The following is a 17,216-nucleotide window of genomic DNA, read 5'->3' on the forward strand; positions in this document are numbered from 1 at the left end:
TGTGAATTCACGACAACGGCTGTGGGCATTCCAGGTAGTCTTCTTGTCAGGGTCTTGCTTGGAAAGATACCAGCCATGTCTTTTTATGATGTTGTCCCTTCAAATAGCACAGGCGCAAGGCGGCAAACAAAAGTGGAATCGGGCTTCAGCCTAGCTTAGCGAGAGACCTGGGCATCTTAACGCTGGAAAAGTTTTCCCTAGAGCATAACCAATGTGGATACAACTTATTCGTGCACGCTGACAGTATGGTTCAGCAAAAGACTCGATACTCCAGAGACAACACGTGTTGCCACATTCAGAAAACCCGAGCGTTGCGTACGAGTATGAGGTATTCGTAATTGGGGACGTACCAGCAGTTAAATATATCGTGATATACTGGAGCAGTTCTGAGAAGCTCCGAAAGCGTTGAGACATCGTGGTCCGGCACAATGCGTACGCATGAGCCACCTCCACCTCGGTGGAACTGCACGTCAAGGACGATAAGATAAGGGTTATGGAGCTCTACGTTAGTAGAGGTTCAAGGATGTGCGAGCCGTGAGTGGCGCCATGCCTCATGGCTTGTGCTCGCTTAGGGTCTGCTCGGTTTTGGAACTGGAGCAGTGGAAGAAATGTGGCTAGTGGGCCGTGGCAGTGGCATGTTCGAATACTTCCTTCCTCTTTTCGCTTCGTATTCCTTGAATCCAAGTTCCAACATGCGGGAAGTGGATTTTGACTTTGAGATAGTCCTTGAGACCATTGACGGAGACACCCTTGTGCATTTGAGGAGTCCCGGAGTGTGCTGTTGAATCGCTCGTAACGAGAAGATGGTGGTCAGAACATCCCCCACGATATTTGCCCATTGGCTCATCTCTAGACAGCTTCGTCAGTCATGGGAAGAATATGGAGATTAGCATTTTATCCCAGAATCAGGCTTTCCACTGCTTTTTTTTCGGTTATAGCTTCATGGGAAAGGTACTGCATGGCTGTAGAAGCAGACAGCTTACTAAAAGATGTGCTCGGGAGGAGCTTTGTCCAGCTAGGTTAAGGTTGAACGGATAAGCAACGGAGGCCACAGAGGATACAGAATGTCTCAAAATCATGATGCAGATGATGCGTGGTGCAGCGGGACCGCCGGCATGATAAGCTAGGATCCCGAGCTCAACAGCAAAGCTGAATGGATGCGTTTGCGTGGAGAAACGTCAGAAAGTACTCGTTGAAGGATGAGTGGGCCAATTGCTATCTGGAGTAGAAGCATTATTGCGTGCACAAATGGGTTGTAATGGAATAGCCGACGAAGCTCTGAGCTTTCCAGGACGCGCGTCGGACGGGCTTGAAGCAGTGTAGGAAGGCGAACAAAGGACTAACTTGTTCTTTTCGTAGGATCCGTCAGGTGGCAGATAATCGGGCCTGAGAAGATCTGTTTCAGCCGGTCAACTCTGGCAACTGGCTGGGTGTCGCACATGTGCGGATCGGTCTGGCAATCGTCTGGGAGATATCAGAGGTCGTTCGAGGTGCACAGAACAAGAAAACCTGGCGGACATTTTGGATACCCTGGTCCACGGATCACCTAGTGTGTCACTCTTAGCGGATGAGATTGACGACGAAGTGGACGCAAACTGTTTTTGACATCCTGTCTAGCCAGGGGCCAGCAGATCCATTCAGGTGCCGAAGGGTGCCATGGCGCCAATCATGGAGCAGCGGTAGAGCTCATGGGAAGCTTTCCAGTCCACTAAGGTCAAAAATCCGAACCAGGTTGCAACGGTGTCTTGGGAAAAAATGTAAAAATTGTGTAAACGGAAAAAAGAGGGTGCACCAGGGTGCTGGAGGGGTTCACTGTTCATGGGTCAAGAGGCGCAGGCTGGGAGGATCCCAGATAGAGTGCCACGCCATGCCTGGAAGTGCCTAGCGTGTCGGCGGTTTTCGTTGCGTTGGGGCCGCGAGCGACAGTCTTTTAATGCATACACTTTGAATCATCCCATCGCTCCGTCATGGCCACCAGTAACCAGTCGCTATTAGCCAGTGCCATGCATCCCTGGGCAGCTGTATATTCCGCATTCACATTGAAACCTCCATTCTACTACTCCTCTTTCTGCTAAACTCCATATACTTGATTCTTTGAATACCTTTAGTATACTGAACCCCCAAGTCCGGCCTCAAGCAGCTGATTTTCGGGCATCCTACCACTCGTTGAAATTCAATTCCTACGGGCTGATCGGTCGCGCTTCCTGTTTCTCTGTCCCGGATCGTCATCCTCCATTACCTCTCGATCTGCGCAGATTTCTTGCATCGCTTGCATCAAGGTTTTGTCCATATACAAAGAGGCACCAAGTCAGTCGCTATCACAGAAAAAGCCTCAGCCTGTCACGTATCACACCTGGCATCGTCCCCTGTCAGCCGTCGCTGGACCATCAGTCCTGAAACACATCCTCACCACCGACATATATCCCTGTCACTCGCGCCCCGCCACGTCCGGACAACCACTGTGCCAGCTCTCAGGTTTTGTGCAAAGCCTCTCTATTACACGACATCACTTCAGCTGTCTCGACTTCTCACCCGAGGGTCACTTCGCATTCAGTCTTAATCCTCCTCAGACACGTCCTCTATCAAGCTCGCTGTCTTGATATAATCCAAATTCACGTTCGTTATCGATACGCTGGAAATTACCGTTGCCTAGCGGCTGCATATCCGAAGACACTATCTTAAGCACCACCAACCGACTCGATAACCACCGTTATCGCCGACACCATGACTACCCTGTCGCCTCCAACCACCGCTATGGGGAATGAGACCCGGCCACGAGCTCACACCGCCATGAGCCATAATTCCGTGCGATCCCATCGAAGCAGCTTCTCCGCGAACAAGAGTGAGTTGTCCGAAAGTCATAAAGACAAGAAGAGACTGCACACAAAGGCGGATCCTTCGAAAGCTTTGAATGAGGCTACTCCAGGTTAGTGGTGCAATGAATGACCTCTGCTGGAGAAGTATTGACCGGATCATGCAGTCGAACAAGCTCAGGAAGAGACCACGGCCGAGGATATACGCGCAATGGCACACAAGGACAGTGAAGGCAATGTCATTGGTAAGAAGCAGCATCGGGAACGTTGATCTCATACTAATCGCAGCCACAGCTGAGCCTGATCGATCAAACCCGACACGATACCGCTTCGAGCGTCCTCTCGACACAATTCGTGCTTTCCATGCTGCTGCAGAAGGCACCAGCTTCCGTCGCTCTTCCTTCAACAACAGACCATGTACGTTTGATGAAACGAAGATTAGAAATGAAGTACTGACAGGAACTAGATTCCTCGGCCGGTATGACGACTGACAATCGCCGAGCAAGCTACATCTCAAGTGAGCAGCTCCCAATATTCTATAGAGGCTTAACTAACTTTGCGCAGACAGTGGCTATTCTCCACAGCGACCACGTCCTTCTCCAGGCGGCGGCTACTACCGAAACTCGTCCTACGGTCATCCCCAGAATACGGTCGAGGAAACACCTGGGTCTTCTCAGATGTACGGTCGGAATATGCGACAACCCTCGAGCCCACACTATGGTCCTCCCAACGGCCCTCCCAACGGTTACCACAATGGTATGCAAAACGGCCACCCCAATGGCGAAAGTCCCATCTCCGCGCACTCTTACCAACAGTCCTATGATGCTGCTACTTCCGGTTCCGATGAGTATGGAAAGTCGACCAACCCAAGCTCTCAGAACAGCTCTTTCGACCAGTTGCATCAGCTTCGAAAGCAACCAGACGAGTTTAGCCACGAGAACCCATATGCCAATGAGTCTAGAATGGGTCAACATGGCCCGATGAAGCCCTACCCACAATACAACGCACATGAGGGCGCCTACGCTCAGGAGGCTCCTGCTGCGCCGGTCCACAAATATGTTCCCAACAATCCTCGTCAACCCATCAAGCTCGATAGCTCTCCAGACGAGGAAAACACTTGGAATGCCGCAACCTCGCCTACTTCGCCAAGTGAAAAGAAGAAGAGCTGGATCAAACGCCGATTCAGTCGACGTGAAAACTAATAAATGCATCGGTAGCATTTGCATTGGCACACTCATTCTCGGCGTTCTTGGGAGACATCTTTTGGACCCTGAAACATTGTCCCGACTGCATGGTAATTGGAACTGCATCAGAGAATATGCGCTGGAGAGCGGCGCCTTTCCTTATGAATAATGTTTGAAGTAATGCGCATGGATGTTGTCGGGCTGGATCGAGGCTGATGTGCTTATGAGTAAACAGCATCGGCGGACCGTGTCTCAAAGCGGAACGAACCCCAAGGCATCGGAGAAGTTGTCGAGCCCAAAGAGCCTCGATTTTGTGCCTGCTTTCGACAGACTTTTTTAGACTAAAGCTGTGCAGGTCACATACACATTTTTTCCATAGTCTGAATGAGAACATGGTACGGGAAAGTAATCAACTCCCAGCATTGATCTCTGCTCTGCATGGCGAGTAACACGTGCAATAGAATGCCCTGATTGACTGCTGCGTGTTACTGAGCCTTTTTGGACTGCTGCTCGGCTTCGAGTCTCTCGCTCTGATCTTCTTTCATTGCGACGATGATGTAGCCGATCAATACAACATTGGCCATGATTGCTGCGAATGCCCCGGCCCATGTGGAACTGCCTCGAAAAACTAGGTTGACAGTCATGAAATATGAACCAATTGGTAGGACGATCATGGCGAATGTGAAGCCTAGGAGTTTGTATATGACGTGACTGATTTCGTTTTAGCCGTCTGCCATGGACTTGTGCCAGAGAGGGAGATGGGAATGTGATGAGAGAGTGTAAGAGAGAAAGAGAGAGAAAGGTTTGGGTATGAACTCACGCAGGAACAGCGGGCGATGTATCTGATAATTGTGATGAAGATGAGGAACCGCCTTGTGCTTCGGAGATGGTCTTTTCTGGGACGTTGCGTCGCGTGGCCATTTTGTTGTTCGGCAATTGTGCTGGATTCTATATAGTGGAAATGTAATATGATCTCGACGGTATGCAGTACTGATGTAGAGACGCGTCTGGTGGTGGCGATCTGGTTTGAGGATGTGTTCAAGGCTTCAAGCGAGCTTGCTGAGATCCCAGAGATCTGATATTCAGTCTTGGCGGGGACATCTCATAGACTCGGACGTCGAGGTCACGTGGGCTCGATCAAGGAGACAGCAAGGCTACCGACAGGTGTGAGTATGCAATTTCTTAAGCATTAATCGTAGGTCATGGCCATTATCTTCCGTCCCAACTCTAACAAGTCCCGATCTCGTCCGGGCGTGGAGATCAAAGTCACCGAGAAGGGCATCTTCTTCCCGTTCTTACTAGTCCACGTCGCGCTCAGGGGTACAGCGACAGCGCACAGATCCAGTAGGTTGACAAAGTGTGTGAACTCGCCCAAATGCTTGTTCAAGTTGATCGGGTCGGCCAGGATCTCCGACACGGTGGGATGCATCGTGGTGGAAGGTACTATTAGCACGTCGATGCCGTCGTGCTGGTTGGATCGGAACTGCTTCGCGGCCAGACGTCGATCCTTTGCAAGCGCGAAGATGTCTTGATACGCCCGAACGGCACTGAAGTCGGAGCTTGCCTTGAAGATATCGCGGATGACTGGATGGAGCTGGTCGTAGCCGTGTGTGTCAAGGTACGGCTTGAATGCAACGATGCGTTGCGACACGATTGAGCTGCCGTACAGCATTGCGTTGGCGGAGGCGAATGGTGCGTAGTCGAAGTCTGTGGAGCGGTAGAAGGAGCTGTCTTGCTGGAATTTTGCCAGGAATGCGCTGAAAAGCTTAGAGTATTCAGGTGAAAGAACTGAGTGGACCAGATCCTGTGGGGGAAGGCCATATGTGATGTTTGAGTTTGAGGTGCCTGTCGGAAAAACTGGTTGCGATGTGAGCAGAGAAAGTTGCGCCGGGTCGCGGGCGTAGACGTCGTCTTCGTCGTACGCCCGCATCACATCCCAGGCTTTGAGTGTCGAGTCGATGGTTGCCGCTATGATGCAGACGCAATCCGCTGTTTGGACCGCGGGGATGAGTCCAACCGCTGAAATTGTACCAAGCGTGGGCTTGAGACCGACCATGCCGTTGAAAGAGGCTGGCACGCGTGTACTGCCTGCTGTGTCGGTGCAGATGGTGAAGGACACGAGGTTTGCCGCAACGCTGACTACCGAGCCAGACGAGCTGCCACCGGACACGTAGTCAGAGTCGTGCACACAGCGTGGCATGCCGTAGGGCGACCGCGTCCCAGTCAGACCCGTTGCGAACTGGTCAAGATTCGTCTTGCCGATGAGGATGCCGCCAGCGTCAAGGACATGCTGGGCAACAGGTGCGGTTGATGTTGCGGTGTATGCGTAGCTTTCACAGGCCACTGTTGTGCGCATGCCGGCAAAGTCGACCGAGTCCTTCAGTGAGAACGGTATGCCGTATAAAGCTGGTCTATCTGTGACATTTGGATACTGCTGTTCGAGATCCTTTGCGCACTGAAGAGCTTCAGCCTCCGGGATCAAGGTGATCCATACGGCTTTGTCGAAGTACGAAGCGATCCGTGAGTATACCTCGCGGACGACGTCTGTGGGAGTGGCGGACCCTGCGTTGTAGAGACCGTGTAGTGTCTCGATGGAAATGTCCATTTCTAGAGCTTTGTGGCCCGCATTGGCTGATTTCAAGCCTTGCGCAAGTGGTTCTGAAGTCGACATCCTCCCAGAAGCTAAACCGTATCTCGAAATCGGTCCTGCCTGAGTCAAGAAGTATCTCAAATACCAGCACTATGCGTCAAGGGGAGGGTTGATGACTTGTTGCCTCCTGCTGGCTGTATGTGCGAAGTTTGCTCACCTTGATAGCCAGGCGTTGAATAAAGAGGAGCGTCCCAATATGCAGGTCCATTTCACCGGTTGAGGCCGCTGATCGGTACTCTGCACGGTCAGACATGCCTATCTATGAGGTCAAATAGTTTATGTCACAGCTAAACGGCGACCCTGTTGCCAGGAAAAGTGGCATCGTCTGACCGCTGTCCCTCTTCACGTCCGAATAGATATCCTTCTTTATTGCCAGCCTGGAGTGCTTCGCATGCAACGACATAGCGTTCGCCTTTAACGGGAGGAAGACCATCAGCTACAACGTATAGTCCTACCAGCTTATTGCTAAGGCACCCACCGTCGTGAAGCTGCTGGGCTTCAAATTTGTATCATCGATGTACTCCCCGTCAGACAGTAGCCACTTTTTCTGGATACAGGCTCGCCGCCGAAGGCGAGGATGTCCGTAGGCCCGCGGGCTCCTACCGGCGACGGCCCGGATAAGATAAGAACCACCAGTAGGCATCCGCGGCTGTATTCGAGTCTGAGGATTGCATAATGTAGTTTACGAAGAGCAGAAGAGGCCCTGTTCAACATGATCCTTCTTTGCTTGTCGCTGCGACTTGAGACTTCATACTCAGCAAGTTATGGTTGCCGTTGATATTTTGAAGTTTCCTATTTCTTCGCCAGCAGACACTTCGCCCTTAGAAAAGCTGCGCGCAGCTGGCTATGATGCTTCGCAAATCCTTGCGGTAATTGGGAAGACAGAAGGTGCGTGTTGACATGACGAGAGCAAAGCTTTGGTCTACTGACAATGGTGGAAGGCAATGGTTGTGTCAACGACTTTTCGCGCACTCTCGCAGCAGTTGTCTGGGAGTCTAAAATACCGAACGACGCAGTGACAATCTTTTCAGGCGGCACGGAGGGTGTTCTATGTCCGCATGTCACCTTCATTGTACGGTCGCACGAGGCAACAGGACTTTCAGCAACCGTAGGGCACACTAAAGCTCTTGCACCCGATCAAGTTGGGACGGTGGAGCACGCTGGCGAAGTCTCTCAAACGGTGACTTCTCTGGTCAAAGAACTTGGAGTCAGTCAAGAGCAGGTCCAGCTTGTCCTTATCAAATGTCCACTGCTCACCTCGGAGAAGTTGGAGACAATCCGTGGTCAGGGCAAGCATCCTATCACTACTGACACATATGAGTCAATGGCCAAGTCGCGGTATGCTAGTGCAGTGGGCATTGCAGCAGCATTGGACGAGATTGCAGAAGCCCAGGTCGAGGAAGCCTTGAGGACTGAACATCCTTGGAGCGCAAAAGCCAGTTGTAGTAGCGGAGCAGAACTCGATGACTGTCACATCTTTGTTCTTGCTTCGGACATTAAAAGTGCAGCTCAAGGACAGCTAGGTGCGATTTCCAAGCCAATGAAAGATGCCATAGATGCCAGTGTCATCATTGAGCTATTGGAGCAGATCAAGAAGGAGGGTGGCCAAGTCGTCCAAGTTTTTGCAAAGGCTGAGGCTGATCCTCGAGGTCAGATCAGGGGCTGGAGGCATACTATGAACACTGACAGTGATCTTCACAGTACGCGCCATGCAAGAGCCGCTGTTGGAGGACTCATTGCTGGACTCGTCGGTGATACACAGGTTTATGTATCTGGCGGAGCAGAAGGACAGGGACCTTCAGGAGGCGGAAGCCTGTGCATCGTATACAGAGTGCCGTAACTTTGACGCGTATCTGTTTCGGAATGTCACGATGTTCTTCCTGCGCCACGAAATCTATGCAGATAGATATTGTACCCAAAAACGCGTTTTCGCCCTTGTTGTATGGTTGACGAGTATGGGGACATATTATGATTATTCGAATCAGATTCGTGTAAAGGGGCATCAATGGGCATTTAACCCTCAAAAGCGGCATCATCCACCTAGGCTAGTTCTGCCATCACTCAGCTGCTGCTTTTACAAACTCATGACGCGCTACGCGTGGAAAGTTTGTCGCTGGGGCAGGCCACTTTGACCGAGGGGGCTTCACTTTTCCCTCAGGCTTGTGTAAGGAGTCTCGTGGGCGGGTATTCGAGATACAACAGTGCTCAGACCGAGTCGCAGTGTTACTCCTTCCAGCATGCGTGTACAATATCAATGATATCTTGTTTTGTTTTTGCAGCACCGGACGCCTCGACCCAACCCTTACCCTCCCACCGCCGCCCGTAATGTCCTCGGAAGATGCTTCGTCACAATCTGACGACGAGCTCTTTAACCCCGACTTCAAGCCCACCTATGAGACAGTCGATACTCTTTCCCTGCACCGACCCAAGATAACTGACGATGACTCCGACCTCGAGAGCATGGCCACCCTGCCGGCTCACCGTCCTTCTCAAAAGCAAACTCAGCCCACGCAGTTAATCCGTCGGTCCCCGGCCCCTATGTCCTCTTCACCCTTGAAGGGCGGCGTGGTTCAAGTCGCTGCTTCGTCGCCGTCAACGGCGCCGAATGCAGGCCGAAAGAGTTCTGGTTTACTGGCTAGTGCCATGGCACCCGCTGGGACAGTCTTTAGACGACCCCAGCTTGTGTCCCAGGCTCGTTCCCAACCCATCACGATTGATAGTGACGACGAGGGTCCGGTATACGGAGGAAGCTCTTCAGACAGTGACAGACCAAGCCGAGGCAATGACATTAAAACATCTACGTTTGTGCGGAAGGTCCAACCAGCGGCGGAGAAGGTACCAGAATCGCCTGAAGGACACAACAATAACGGGTCGAAAAACTTTGCCGAAGTCATCGCGCAGTCGATGTTTCGTGCCTCTCCAAGCTCAACATCATCTGTTGGATCTAGTGGTATCAAGCGTTCCGCAGATGTAAACGCCAATGCTTACGGCAACGCCTCGAAAAGACAACGCCAGACCGCGCCCGCTCGTGCGTTACCGATTGTGTCGCCCAAGAAACAACCGGAAATGGAGCTGGATGATATCAGTGACTTCAATATGAGGCAAAAGGTCAAGCGTATGATGTCGATGGTTAGTATGCTATCAGTACGTGAGTGCTATGAGGTCTTGCTCTCCAAAAAGGGGCACTACGATGATGCTATTAGCGAGCTCCTGCAGATGAGCGAGACGCGACATGAGGCTGGGAAGAAGAGTGCTATTGATCTGACCGGCTCCGAAGATGAGCTGATGCCTACGCCCGCAGCCCGAAAGTCCACAGCAAAGCCAGTAACACAGCAGCCTAAAGTACCCAAGAAAACCATCATGGAAAAATGGGGCTCGACCCAGAATGTCAAGAAAACAAAGGCTATTGACGTTTTTGACACACCGCCGCCGCAAAAGAAGAGGACTCTTGTACGAGGACGGAGGCATTCTTCTCCTCAAACAGGAGAAGGAGAGATCGCGAAACCCAAGGCCAAGCCTGTCACAGTCGTCGACTCTGATGAGTCTGATGCAGCACATTCTGCCGCGCGCTCAGACTACGAAGCTGAAACGACTTTCAATTCTCGCTTACTCGAGCTTTTCAATACCTGCACTGCCGCTGACTTGACTGATACCGCATCGATATCTCGGGAAATGGCTGAACATCTTGTCACGAAACGGCCTTTCAAGTCCCTCGACGATGTTAGAAAGATACAGGATCCCAAGCTGAAGCCGACCAAAGGTCGCAGAAAGGTCAATGCTATTGGTGAGAGGATCGTTGACAAGGTCGAAACGATGCTTACGAGCTACGAAGCCGTGGATTACCTGGTCAAGAAATGTCAAAGTCTGGCTAAGCCTTTGGCGGATGAGATGGAAGCTTGGGGTGTCAATATATACGGCTCGCAAAGTGGAGAAATGGACATGGTATCTTTACGGGACACACTGCGCTCCAGCCACGATTCCGGCATTGGAACGCCCGTGAGTGACGACGATCACGACGTCGTCAAGAAAAAGAACCCAAAGAATTTTATAACCCAGCCATCGATCATGTCCAGCGACATACAAATGAAGGATTATCAGATTGTTGGCATCAACTGGCTGAATCTGTTGTACCAGAAGGAATTGAGTTGTATCCTTGCCGACGACATGGGCTTGGGAAAAACCTGCCAGGTTATTGCCTTTGTTGCACATCTCTTTGAGCAAGGTCGAACTGGGCCGCATCTTATTGTCGTACCTGCAGCCACTCTCGAGAATTGGCTGAAAGAATTCAAGCGCTTTTGTCCAGCATTGAATGTCCAACCATATTATTCGACAAATCCTTCCGAGCGTGTTGAATTGAGGGAGTATCTCGAGGATTCCCGCGATGATGTCAATGTTATTGTCACCACATACACTCTTGCCAAGGGTAAAGAAGACTTTCCCTGGTTGAAGACTTTTGGATTCGATTGTACCGTCTACGATGAAGGTCATATGCTGAAGAACGCTGACTCGCAAGTTGCGAGCAAATTGGTGAAGATTCGGTCGAACTTCCGCTTGTTGCTCACTGGAACACCCCTTCAAAACAATTTGAAAGAGTTGATAAGCTTGCTAGGCTTCCTGATGCCCAATCTGTTCAAAGAAAAGGCTGAAGAGCTGACAAGCATCTTCTCACACAGCGTCAAGGCTATGGACGGCAACCACGAGGCCTTGTTGTCGGAACAGAGGATTAAAAGGGCAAGGAGTATGCTCACGCCATTCATCCTGCGGCGCAAAAAATATCAGGTCTTGAAAGATCTCCCCAAGAAAGAGCGACGAGTCGAGCTTTGTGATATGACGCCAGAACAATCCGAGATCTATCAGATGTGGCTCGAAAAGGCATACAGCATCCGGGAACAGAAAGAGAAAGGAGAGAACGTCACAAACGAATCGACCAATATCCTGATGAAGTTGAGGCTGGCTGCCATACATCCACTTCTCTCCCGTCGTGTGTACCCGGACAAGATTCTGCCAGTGATCGCAAAGCAATGCTTAAAGGCCGATCAATTTAGGGAGTCTAACCCCGATCTCATTGTCACCGAGCTCAAAGCTTACTCTGACATGGAAATACACACCCTATGTGATGAGCATCGAGCTCTCGAGCGGTTTGTGCTGAACAACGGCGAATGGATGGCCAGTGGCAAGGTTCAGAAGATGGTCGAACTACTTCGCAAATTCATGTCAGAAGGTCACAGAACACTAATCTTCAGCCAATTCGTCATGGTTCTTGATATTCTGGAGCTGGTGCTGGAACGCGAAGCGATCGACTATTTCAGGCTGGACGGGACGACCAGAGTATCTGAAAGACAGGATTTGATCGACGAATTTTCTGCAGACGACAATCACACACCGGTCTTCATGCTCAGCACCAAGGCAGGTGGAGCCGGTATCAATCTTGCAAAAGCCAACAAAGTGATTGTTTTTGACAGCGGCTTCAACCCACAGGATGACATCCAGGCCGAAAATCGAGCACACAGAATCGGACAGCTGAAAGAAGTTGAGGTCATCAGATTAGTGTCCCGCGGCACCGTGGAGGAGCAGATACATGCAATGGGTCTGACGAAACTCAAACTTGATGAACAGGTTGCTGGCGATGGTTCGGAAGAGCAGCCACCGAAGAAAGAGGGTGAAGAGAGCGAAACGGAGACCGAGGGTCGCAATATCGTGGAGGCAATGTTCTTCAACAAGCTGAATCATGAGTCTATTGAGCAGGTTAAGGCTGAAGTCGTGAGCCCTGTCAAGAAGAAAGTGCCTGCACCTGCGGGAATGTCTGAAAGTGACGGTGCCACTCTGGAAGGTCATGACTCGGCATGCGTCAAAAGTGAAGACGCTGAAATTGTCGGTCTACCAAGTCGAACGAAGGAACGTGGTATGACAGAGGAGTGACCAGCTCCGTGCTGAACATCTACTGTGTGTGTTGGATATGCTTTGCGATGTTGGAAATGCCATGCACAGGAGGTCGCTGATGGTGAGTGTCCGTGTTGTGAATACGGCACCACCTTGTTACAAAAACATGGATAAGAATCAGTCGTCCCCTGAGGCAATTTCAATATGACAGCTGGAATCACCTGCACACATTACATGTGAAGTTCTATGACGAATCCTTCTGTGCGAAGCTCGGGTCCATCACAACGTTGTCTTGGTTGGCTGAATCAGCCTCAGGTAATGGATGTCGTGTACTGAACCATGAAATTTACCAGACATCCAACGGAATGACTCACGATTGCTGCCCAACAAGCTTCTCCCACAAGTATAAGTATCCCCCTGTCCCTCCTCTCATCTTGCTCCTCGTCTCCCACCCTTCCTCGGTCGTATTGCTTTGCCTCTTACCCCTCTTCAACCCTCCAACTTCTGTTGGCAGGTGCGAGGTACTGCTTGGTACTATGCGTGCCTGTCCTCGTGTACACGAGCATGGCATTGTGCTGCCTGCAGGACAAAATACTAAGTCCCTGCGGCTGACTGCTCCGGCCATGTTATTACACGGTAGTATGGGACCCAAGTCGCCATCCAGTGGTCCAGCCATTCACCTGCGTGCCTCATCACGCCGCAGCTTGCCATGCGTGGCATGGTGAAGTTGTCCAGCGAGCGTGGTAAAAGGTATCACAACAGCCTTGGGTCTTGACGTCGGTTCTCCCCCAATGCCTACCGACACCACAAACCATGCCTTGGTCTGCCGTCGGCTTGCGGTGCAGCAAGCCTCCCCACAAGATGTTCGGGACAGCCTCCTCATGGGCGTTTGCCTAATTTTCCGATATCTCCTTCCAATATTACGACGCAGTCCCGATGCGTTTGGAGGCTGGTTGTTCATCAGACAGCGCTGTATGCTCCCGTTGGGGATAGTTTCAAATACCTTCCCCCCCAGGTGTTCACTGGCCGGATACAGTCGAAAACAGGAGAGTCCGCAAATTCATTTCGGACCTGGAATGGACTATACGACGAACATTGCCTGATCAGAGGCTTTGGGCACACCCTGGTACCGGGACTTGGGTAGGACTGGTCCTCACAAGACGACCCAAGCCACGGGCTTTCCTCTCACTCGTTGCTCCACGACTTCAAGAACAGTCTAACGCATGGTTAGGTCACCGATCCAGTTAAGGATGCTCTCCCGCATCCCGGCTTCTGGCATTCGGCCGGCACAACCAAAGAAGGCCACTCTGAAGCTGAGCTATACTCGGCGGATATGACCAACTTGATCAAAAGTTGTCCACGGATCGACTCGGACCTTGTGGGCCTGAAATATGCGCTTCCATTGTCTCAGCCCTGTCGAGGGACAACTACCAAGGACAGGAATACCAAATTGCAAGACAAGAATTGTCTTGGACGTACCTGCGGGTGTGCCGACCAGATGACTACACCAAACTCGAGAATGTTATCCCCGTTCGTGTGCGGAAAAGCCTTGTATCGTAAGATTCATAATATGATCAACGATATCTCCAAAGAGTCGGCGAAGTTGTGGATTTGGCGTCAGCAGAATCACTTCAAGGCTGCCGACACCTCGGGGCAGCATGAGCAGAATGTCCTAGAGTGCGATGCAGTAGCTGCGGATGTTCAAGTACCAGGTCAACCTAGAGAAATGGGTGGGAAAGACGACGTGTCAAGACTCATGCCGACATGGTGTGGACCTGACACCTCCCAGAACACTTTCCGGGTCAACAAGATGATTGATCGTCGTCACCCTTGTCTCTCTTCAAGAGGGCCACAAAGGTTGGGAAGGTTATCGCAGAGCCGTATAAGTATTTGGGAATTGAGATGAAAATGACAACTTTGGCCTTCGAGAAGCACCACGGCATTTGGTTCCTGAAGAAGGTGAAGAGGTTGCTGGCAAGAGTCGACTCCGGTATTGCATATCGTCCGCTAAGATCAAACCACTGAGGGTCATTTAAGATGTGTAATCATGTGTTATAAGGACACCACCGGTGGAAAGATGTGGGCGCGACCTCAGAGTTGAGGACAAAAAGCAGATACTGACTTCGGCGTATTCTGGCAGCGAGGACAGGGAGAAAGATCCACCTGTCAGCACTGTGGCCGGTCTTCCTGGATTTGAAAGATGTCAAGGATGTGGCTACAGGTCCGGCCCTCGCAAACTGGCGACCTTTCATCAAAGTCTACAATCTCTACCTCCGAGAATTCTTTAATCCGATGACGAATCGGCGGGACACCCGTCGGCCAATTCGATCAGCAAGATTGGCCATGACCATCTCCTTAGACAAGAGATATACCGGAGCTTGTGGCGTCATACACTCGCATTATCGATCAGGAGTGTAGCCGGAACGCGTCTGGTAAGGCGGTCGAATAGCCGCCGCATCAGGTGGCTACCGTGTCCCTCCAACCTACCGACGTCGAAGAAGCTATTGTTGACCAAGCTACTTTTAACTAACCTCCCGTACTTCTCGCTCCAGAAGACGACCCTAATCTAGCGGCGTTCAACGATGATTATCGCACAACTCTGTTATCGATATGTCCGCATAATCTCAAACATAAGGCATGTCGTCTCTTTCACCACTGCGGAGAGCTAGTAGACAGGTCCTTTACATGTCCGCCCTTCGTCAGTTCAACAAGGTATTGTGACTAGCCAGTGAAGCATATGGGCCGTATGTACACACGTCGAAAGTGTTCAAAGCCAAGTGATGTGGAATGCAACATCGAGAACTGCTGGCGCGAGGTCAAAATGGTATATGTCCTCCCTACTTGTCATAATATGCGAAGGTTTGGCTTTTGTGCAGACCAAGAATGTCCTCATGGACACGATTTCATGTTCGAACGAGATTTTGTGGAGGCCAGGAGGGAGACGAAGGCGAGAGAACTGTAAAGACCTATTCCGGAACCTGGCAAAGAATGCGACAAGAAATATCCAGGTGGGCGAGAGGCAACTTGATGAACACAGTGCAAAGGAGATAAGTGTACATACGGAACAACAATTCCCAATGGAAAAAGGTCCGGAAGGTACCGCAATCTTGCAGACGTCTCGTGGAGATGGCACACGAGAGTCAACCAAGGGTTTTAGGGAAACACGTCTACCTCTTTTCCTTCCGTCCCTCATCGGTCTGCGCACCATTAGCATGTCGATAACTGAAACCACCAGTCTACCATCTTCCGACGATTGGCGCTCCATTCAACTCCATTGTGAATCACCAGCGGTTGAGGTCAACCGATATCTCGCAGGTCTTCAGGAAGCCTACCCAAATGTTCACATTAGTCCGAAAGATGGAAAATCTGCAAGCCTTCACTTTGTTGCACCAGAACTTGGGAAATGATGCGGAAGCAGCCAGGAAACGCTCTTTTACACCCCTGGATCGTGGACGATACGACATTCGTGCTCCTGATAAGTCGACCTTGATATACTATATCGATCAGAAGGTTCGATCCCTGATCTCTGACAGGCATTTCTTGCTCATCGAGGCTCGAGAATCATTTCATCGCCATTCTCCCTCAGCTTTGCTCGAAATATCCTGACAGATTCAACTGCTTCCCACGGACGTGTGAGCAATGACCAATTGTCTTTGATTGTCTTCCTACCGTTTCGACTACTATATGACGAAATGCAGTCGCTCAAACGCAGCACTCTAAGCGCGGGAATCTGCAAGACACTGGCGGCAATCTTTCTCCATCATAAACAGATGTCAAGGTCCTTAGCGTGCTGGACTTCCTCGAATACGCCCTCACCGAGATTGGTGACGACGAGATCTCCAGAGATCATCCCTTCGATACTCTTCACCAGGAAGCCGGACTGCATGCCTGTATCAATTTATCAAACGGGCAGTAGCAGACCGTGGTCACCGGCTACTTCATTAAAGACCACCAAAGGTCAGTACGGCGCGGATGTGGACACCGAGCTCTGGCAGGAAGTGGGGCAAGATCTTGTCGACGGCGTTGCCTGTTCCATCAATGAAGAGAGCTCTTACGAAGAGTCGGAAACCCCTAAAGATGACAAGTATGATGGCCAATACCATGGCAATGTGACAGATCGAAGAACATGATGAGCCCGATGGCGATATATACACTGAACAAGGGTCCGGGGACACGATGTTCTTGCGAAGATTGCATGGGCCGTATATGATATGGTTCTCGAAGAGCTTGGAGCATAATCCTCAGAGAAACATCTTCGGGAGTTGTCCCAAGATCCTCTCTTTGGATCTGATTGCGCCAGTGCGAAGTGTTTTCCCCCTTGACCTTTGAGGCTTTGACATGAAATCACGATAAAAACTGTCTGGTCACACCTCTGGAGACTCCAATTCTATTGCTGTACCATTCAGCAACGGTTGGTACAAATAGAGATGACGGGCGAGAGGTTCGACGCGGGATCCAAATCGTGAGACAGTCCTGGTATTTCTTCCTTGTGCTTGGACCATCCATCACACATGAACAAGTCCAGGACAGTGGCACTGCGGTCTCCACTTCTACTTGAGGTTTGTCCTGTCCGTGGCGACGATATGCTTTGAAGTATGGACCAATTGCACAAGCTGGTGCTCACAGCCAAAATCACAACTCGGCAGCCACATGTCTGGACAATTGCCCTATCCGGCCTTCACGGTAGAT

The 17,216-nt window shown here is 50.9% G+C and overlaps 6 protein-coding genes across 6 annotated transcripts; 4 read left to right on the plus strand and 2 right to left on the minus strand.

Moving 5' to 3' along the window:
• Positions 1 to 2,477: 2,477 nt before the first annotated feature.
• Positions 2,478 to 4,149, plus strand: EDD37DRAFT_235782 (uncharacterized protein). The gene is made up of 5 exons (XM_062810545.1): positions 2,478 to 2,926; positions 2,981 to 3,058; positions 3,108 to 3,230; positions 3,280 to 3,330; positions 3,378 to 4,149. The coding sequence occupies exons 1-5, from the start codon at positions 2,725 to 2,727 to the stop codon at positions 4,013 to 4,015; spliced, it is 1,092 nt and encodes a 363-aa protein (XP_062672742.1). The 5' UTR covers positions 2,478 to 2,724; the 3' UTR covers positions 4,016 to 4,149.
• A 153-nt stretch (positions 4,150 to 4,302) lies between these two features.
• On the minus strand, positions 4,303 to 5,052 carry EDD37DRAFT_235769 (VMA21-like domain-containing protein). The gene is made up of 2 exons (XM_062810544.1): positions 4,818 to 5,052; positions 4,303 to 4,708 (listed from the first exon to the last, which is right to left on the minus strand). Exons 1-2 carry the CDS (start codon positions 4,916 to 4,918, stop codon positions 4,483 to 4,485), a joined length of 327 nt encoding a protein of 108 aa, XP_062672743.1. The 5' UTR covers positions 4,919 to 5,052; the 3' UTR covers positions 4,303 to 4,482.
• Positions 5,053 to 5,186: 134 nt separating this feature from the next.
• Positions 5,187 to 7,021, minus strand: EDD37DRAFT_691311 (putative glutamyl-tRNA amidotransferase subunit A; the record flags this gene model as incomplete). Its single annotated transcript, XM_062820019.1, has 1 exon — positions 5,187 to 7,021. The coding sequence occupies exon 1, from the start codon at positions 6,666 to 6,668 to the stop codon at positions 5,187 to 5,189; it is 1,482 nt and encodes a 493-aa protein (XP_062672744.1). The 5' UTR covers positions 6,669 to 7,021.
• A 518-nt stretch (positions 7,022 to 7,539) lies between these two features.
• EDD37DRAFT_620776 (ring-opening amidohydrolase) lies at positions 7,540 to 8,616 on the plus strand. The gene has a single exon (XM_062815952.1). It carries the CDS (start codon positions 7,579 to 7,581, stop codon positions 8,485 to 8,487), a length of 909 nt encoding a protein of 302 aa, XP_062672745.1. The 5' UTR covers positions 7,540 to 7,578; the 3' UTR covers positions 8,488 to 8,616.
• A 9-nt stretch (positions 8,617 to 8,625) lies between these two features.
• EDD37DRAFT_236118 (adenosinetriphosphatase) lies at positions 8,626 to 12,729 on the plus strand. The gene has a single exon (XM_062810547.1). The coding sequence runs from the start codon at positions 8,973 to 8,975 to the stop codon at positions 12,564 to 12,566; it is 3,594 nt and encodes a 1,197-aa protein (XP_062672746.1). The 5' UTR covers positions 8,626 to 8,972; the 3' UTR covers positions 12,567 to 12,729.
• A 589-nt stretch (positions 12,730 to 13,318) lies between these two features.
• Positions 13,319 to 14,433, plus strand: EDD37DRAFT_605693 (uncharacterized protein; the record flags this gene model as incomplete). The annotated part of the gene is made up of 3 exons (XM_062814828.1): positions 13,319 to 13,499; positions 13,543 to 13,667; positions 13,759 to 14,433. 3 exons carry the CDS (start codon positions 13,319 to 13,321, stop codon positions 14,431 to 14,433), a joined length of 981 nt encoding a protein of 326 aa, XP_062672747.1.
• Between the last annotated feature and the right edge of the window lie 2,783 nt (positions 14,434 to 17,216).

The sequence above is a fragment of the Exophiala viscosa genome, assembly GCF_022695815.1.
Source record: "Exophiala viscosa unplaced genomic scaffold EDD37scaffold_2, whole genome shotgun sequence".
NCBI classification, from domain to species: Eukaryota; Fungi; Ascomycota; class Eurotiomycetes; order Chaetothyriales; family Herpotrichiellaceae; genus Exophiala; species Exophiala viscosa.

Excerpts from the sequence above, each read along its gene's own strand:
- EDD37DRAFT_235782 (XM_062810545.1), top strand. The coding sequence starts at position 2,725 with ATGACTACCCTGTCGCCTCCAACCACCGCTATGGGGAATGAGACCCGG. Across the intron at positions 3,231-3,279 it reads TTCCTTCAACAACAGACCAT|ATTCCTCGGCCGGTATGACG; the intron begins GTACGTTTGATG and ends GACAGGAACTAG. Across the intron at positions 3,331-3,377 it reads CCGAGCAAGCTACATCTCAA|ACAGTGGCTATTCTCCACAG; the intron begins GTGAGCAGCTCC and ends AACTTTGCGCAG.
- EDD37DRAFT_235769 (XM_062810544.1), bottom strand. The coding sequence starts at position 4,918 with ATGGCCACGCGACGCAACGTCCCAGAAAAGACCATCTCCGAAGCACAA. Across the intron at positions 4,709-4,817 it reads ACATCGCCCGCTGTTCCTGC|TCACGTCATATACAAACTCC; the intron begins GTGAGTTCATAC and ends AAACGAAATCAG.
- EDD37DRAFT_620776 (XM_062815952.1), top strand. The coding sequence starts at position 7,579 with ATGGTGGAAGGCAATGGTTGTGTCAACGACTTTTCGCGCACTCTCGCA.
- EDD37DRAFT_236118 (XM_062810547.1), top strand. The coding sequence starts at position 8,973 with ATGTCCTCGGAAGATGCTTCGTCACAATCTGACGACGAGCTCTTTAAC.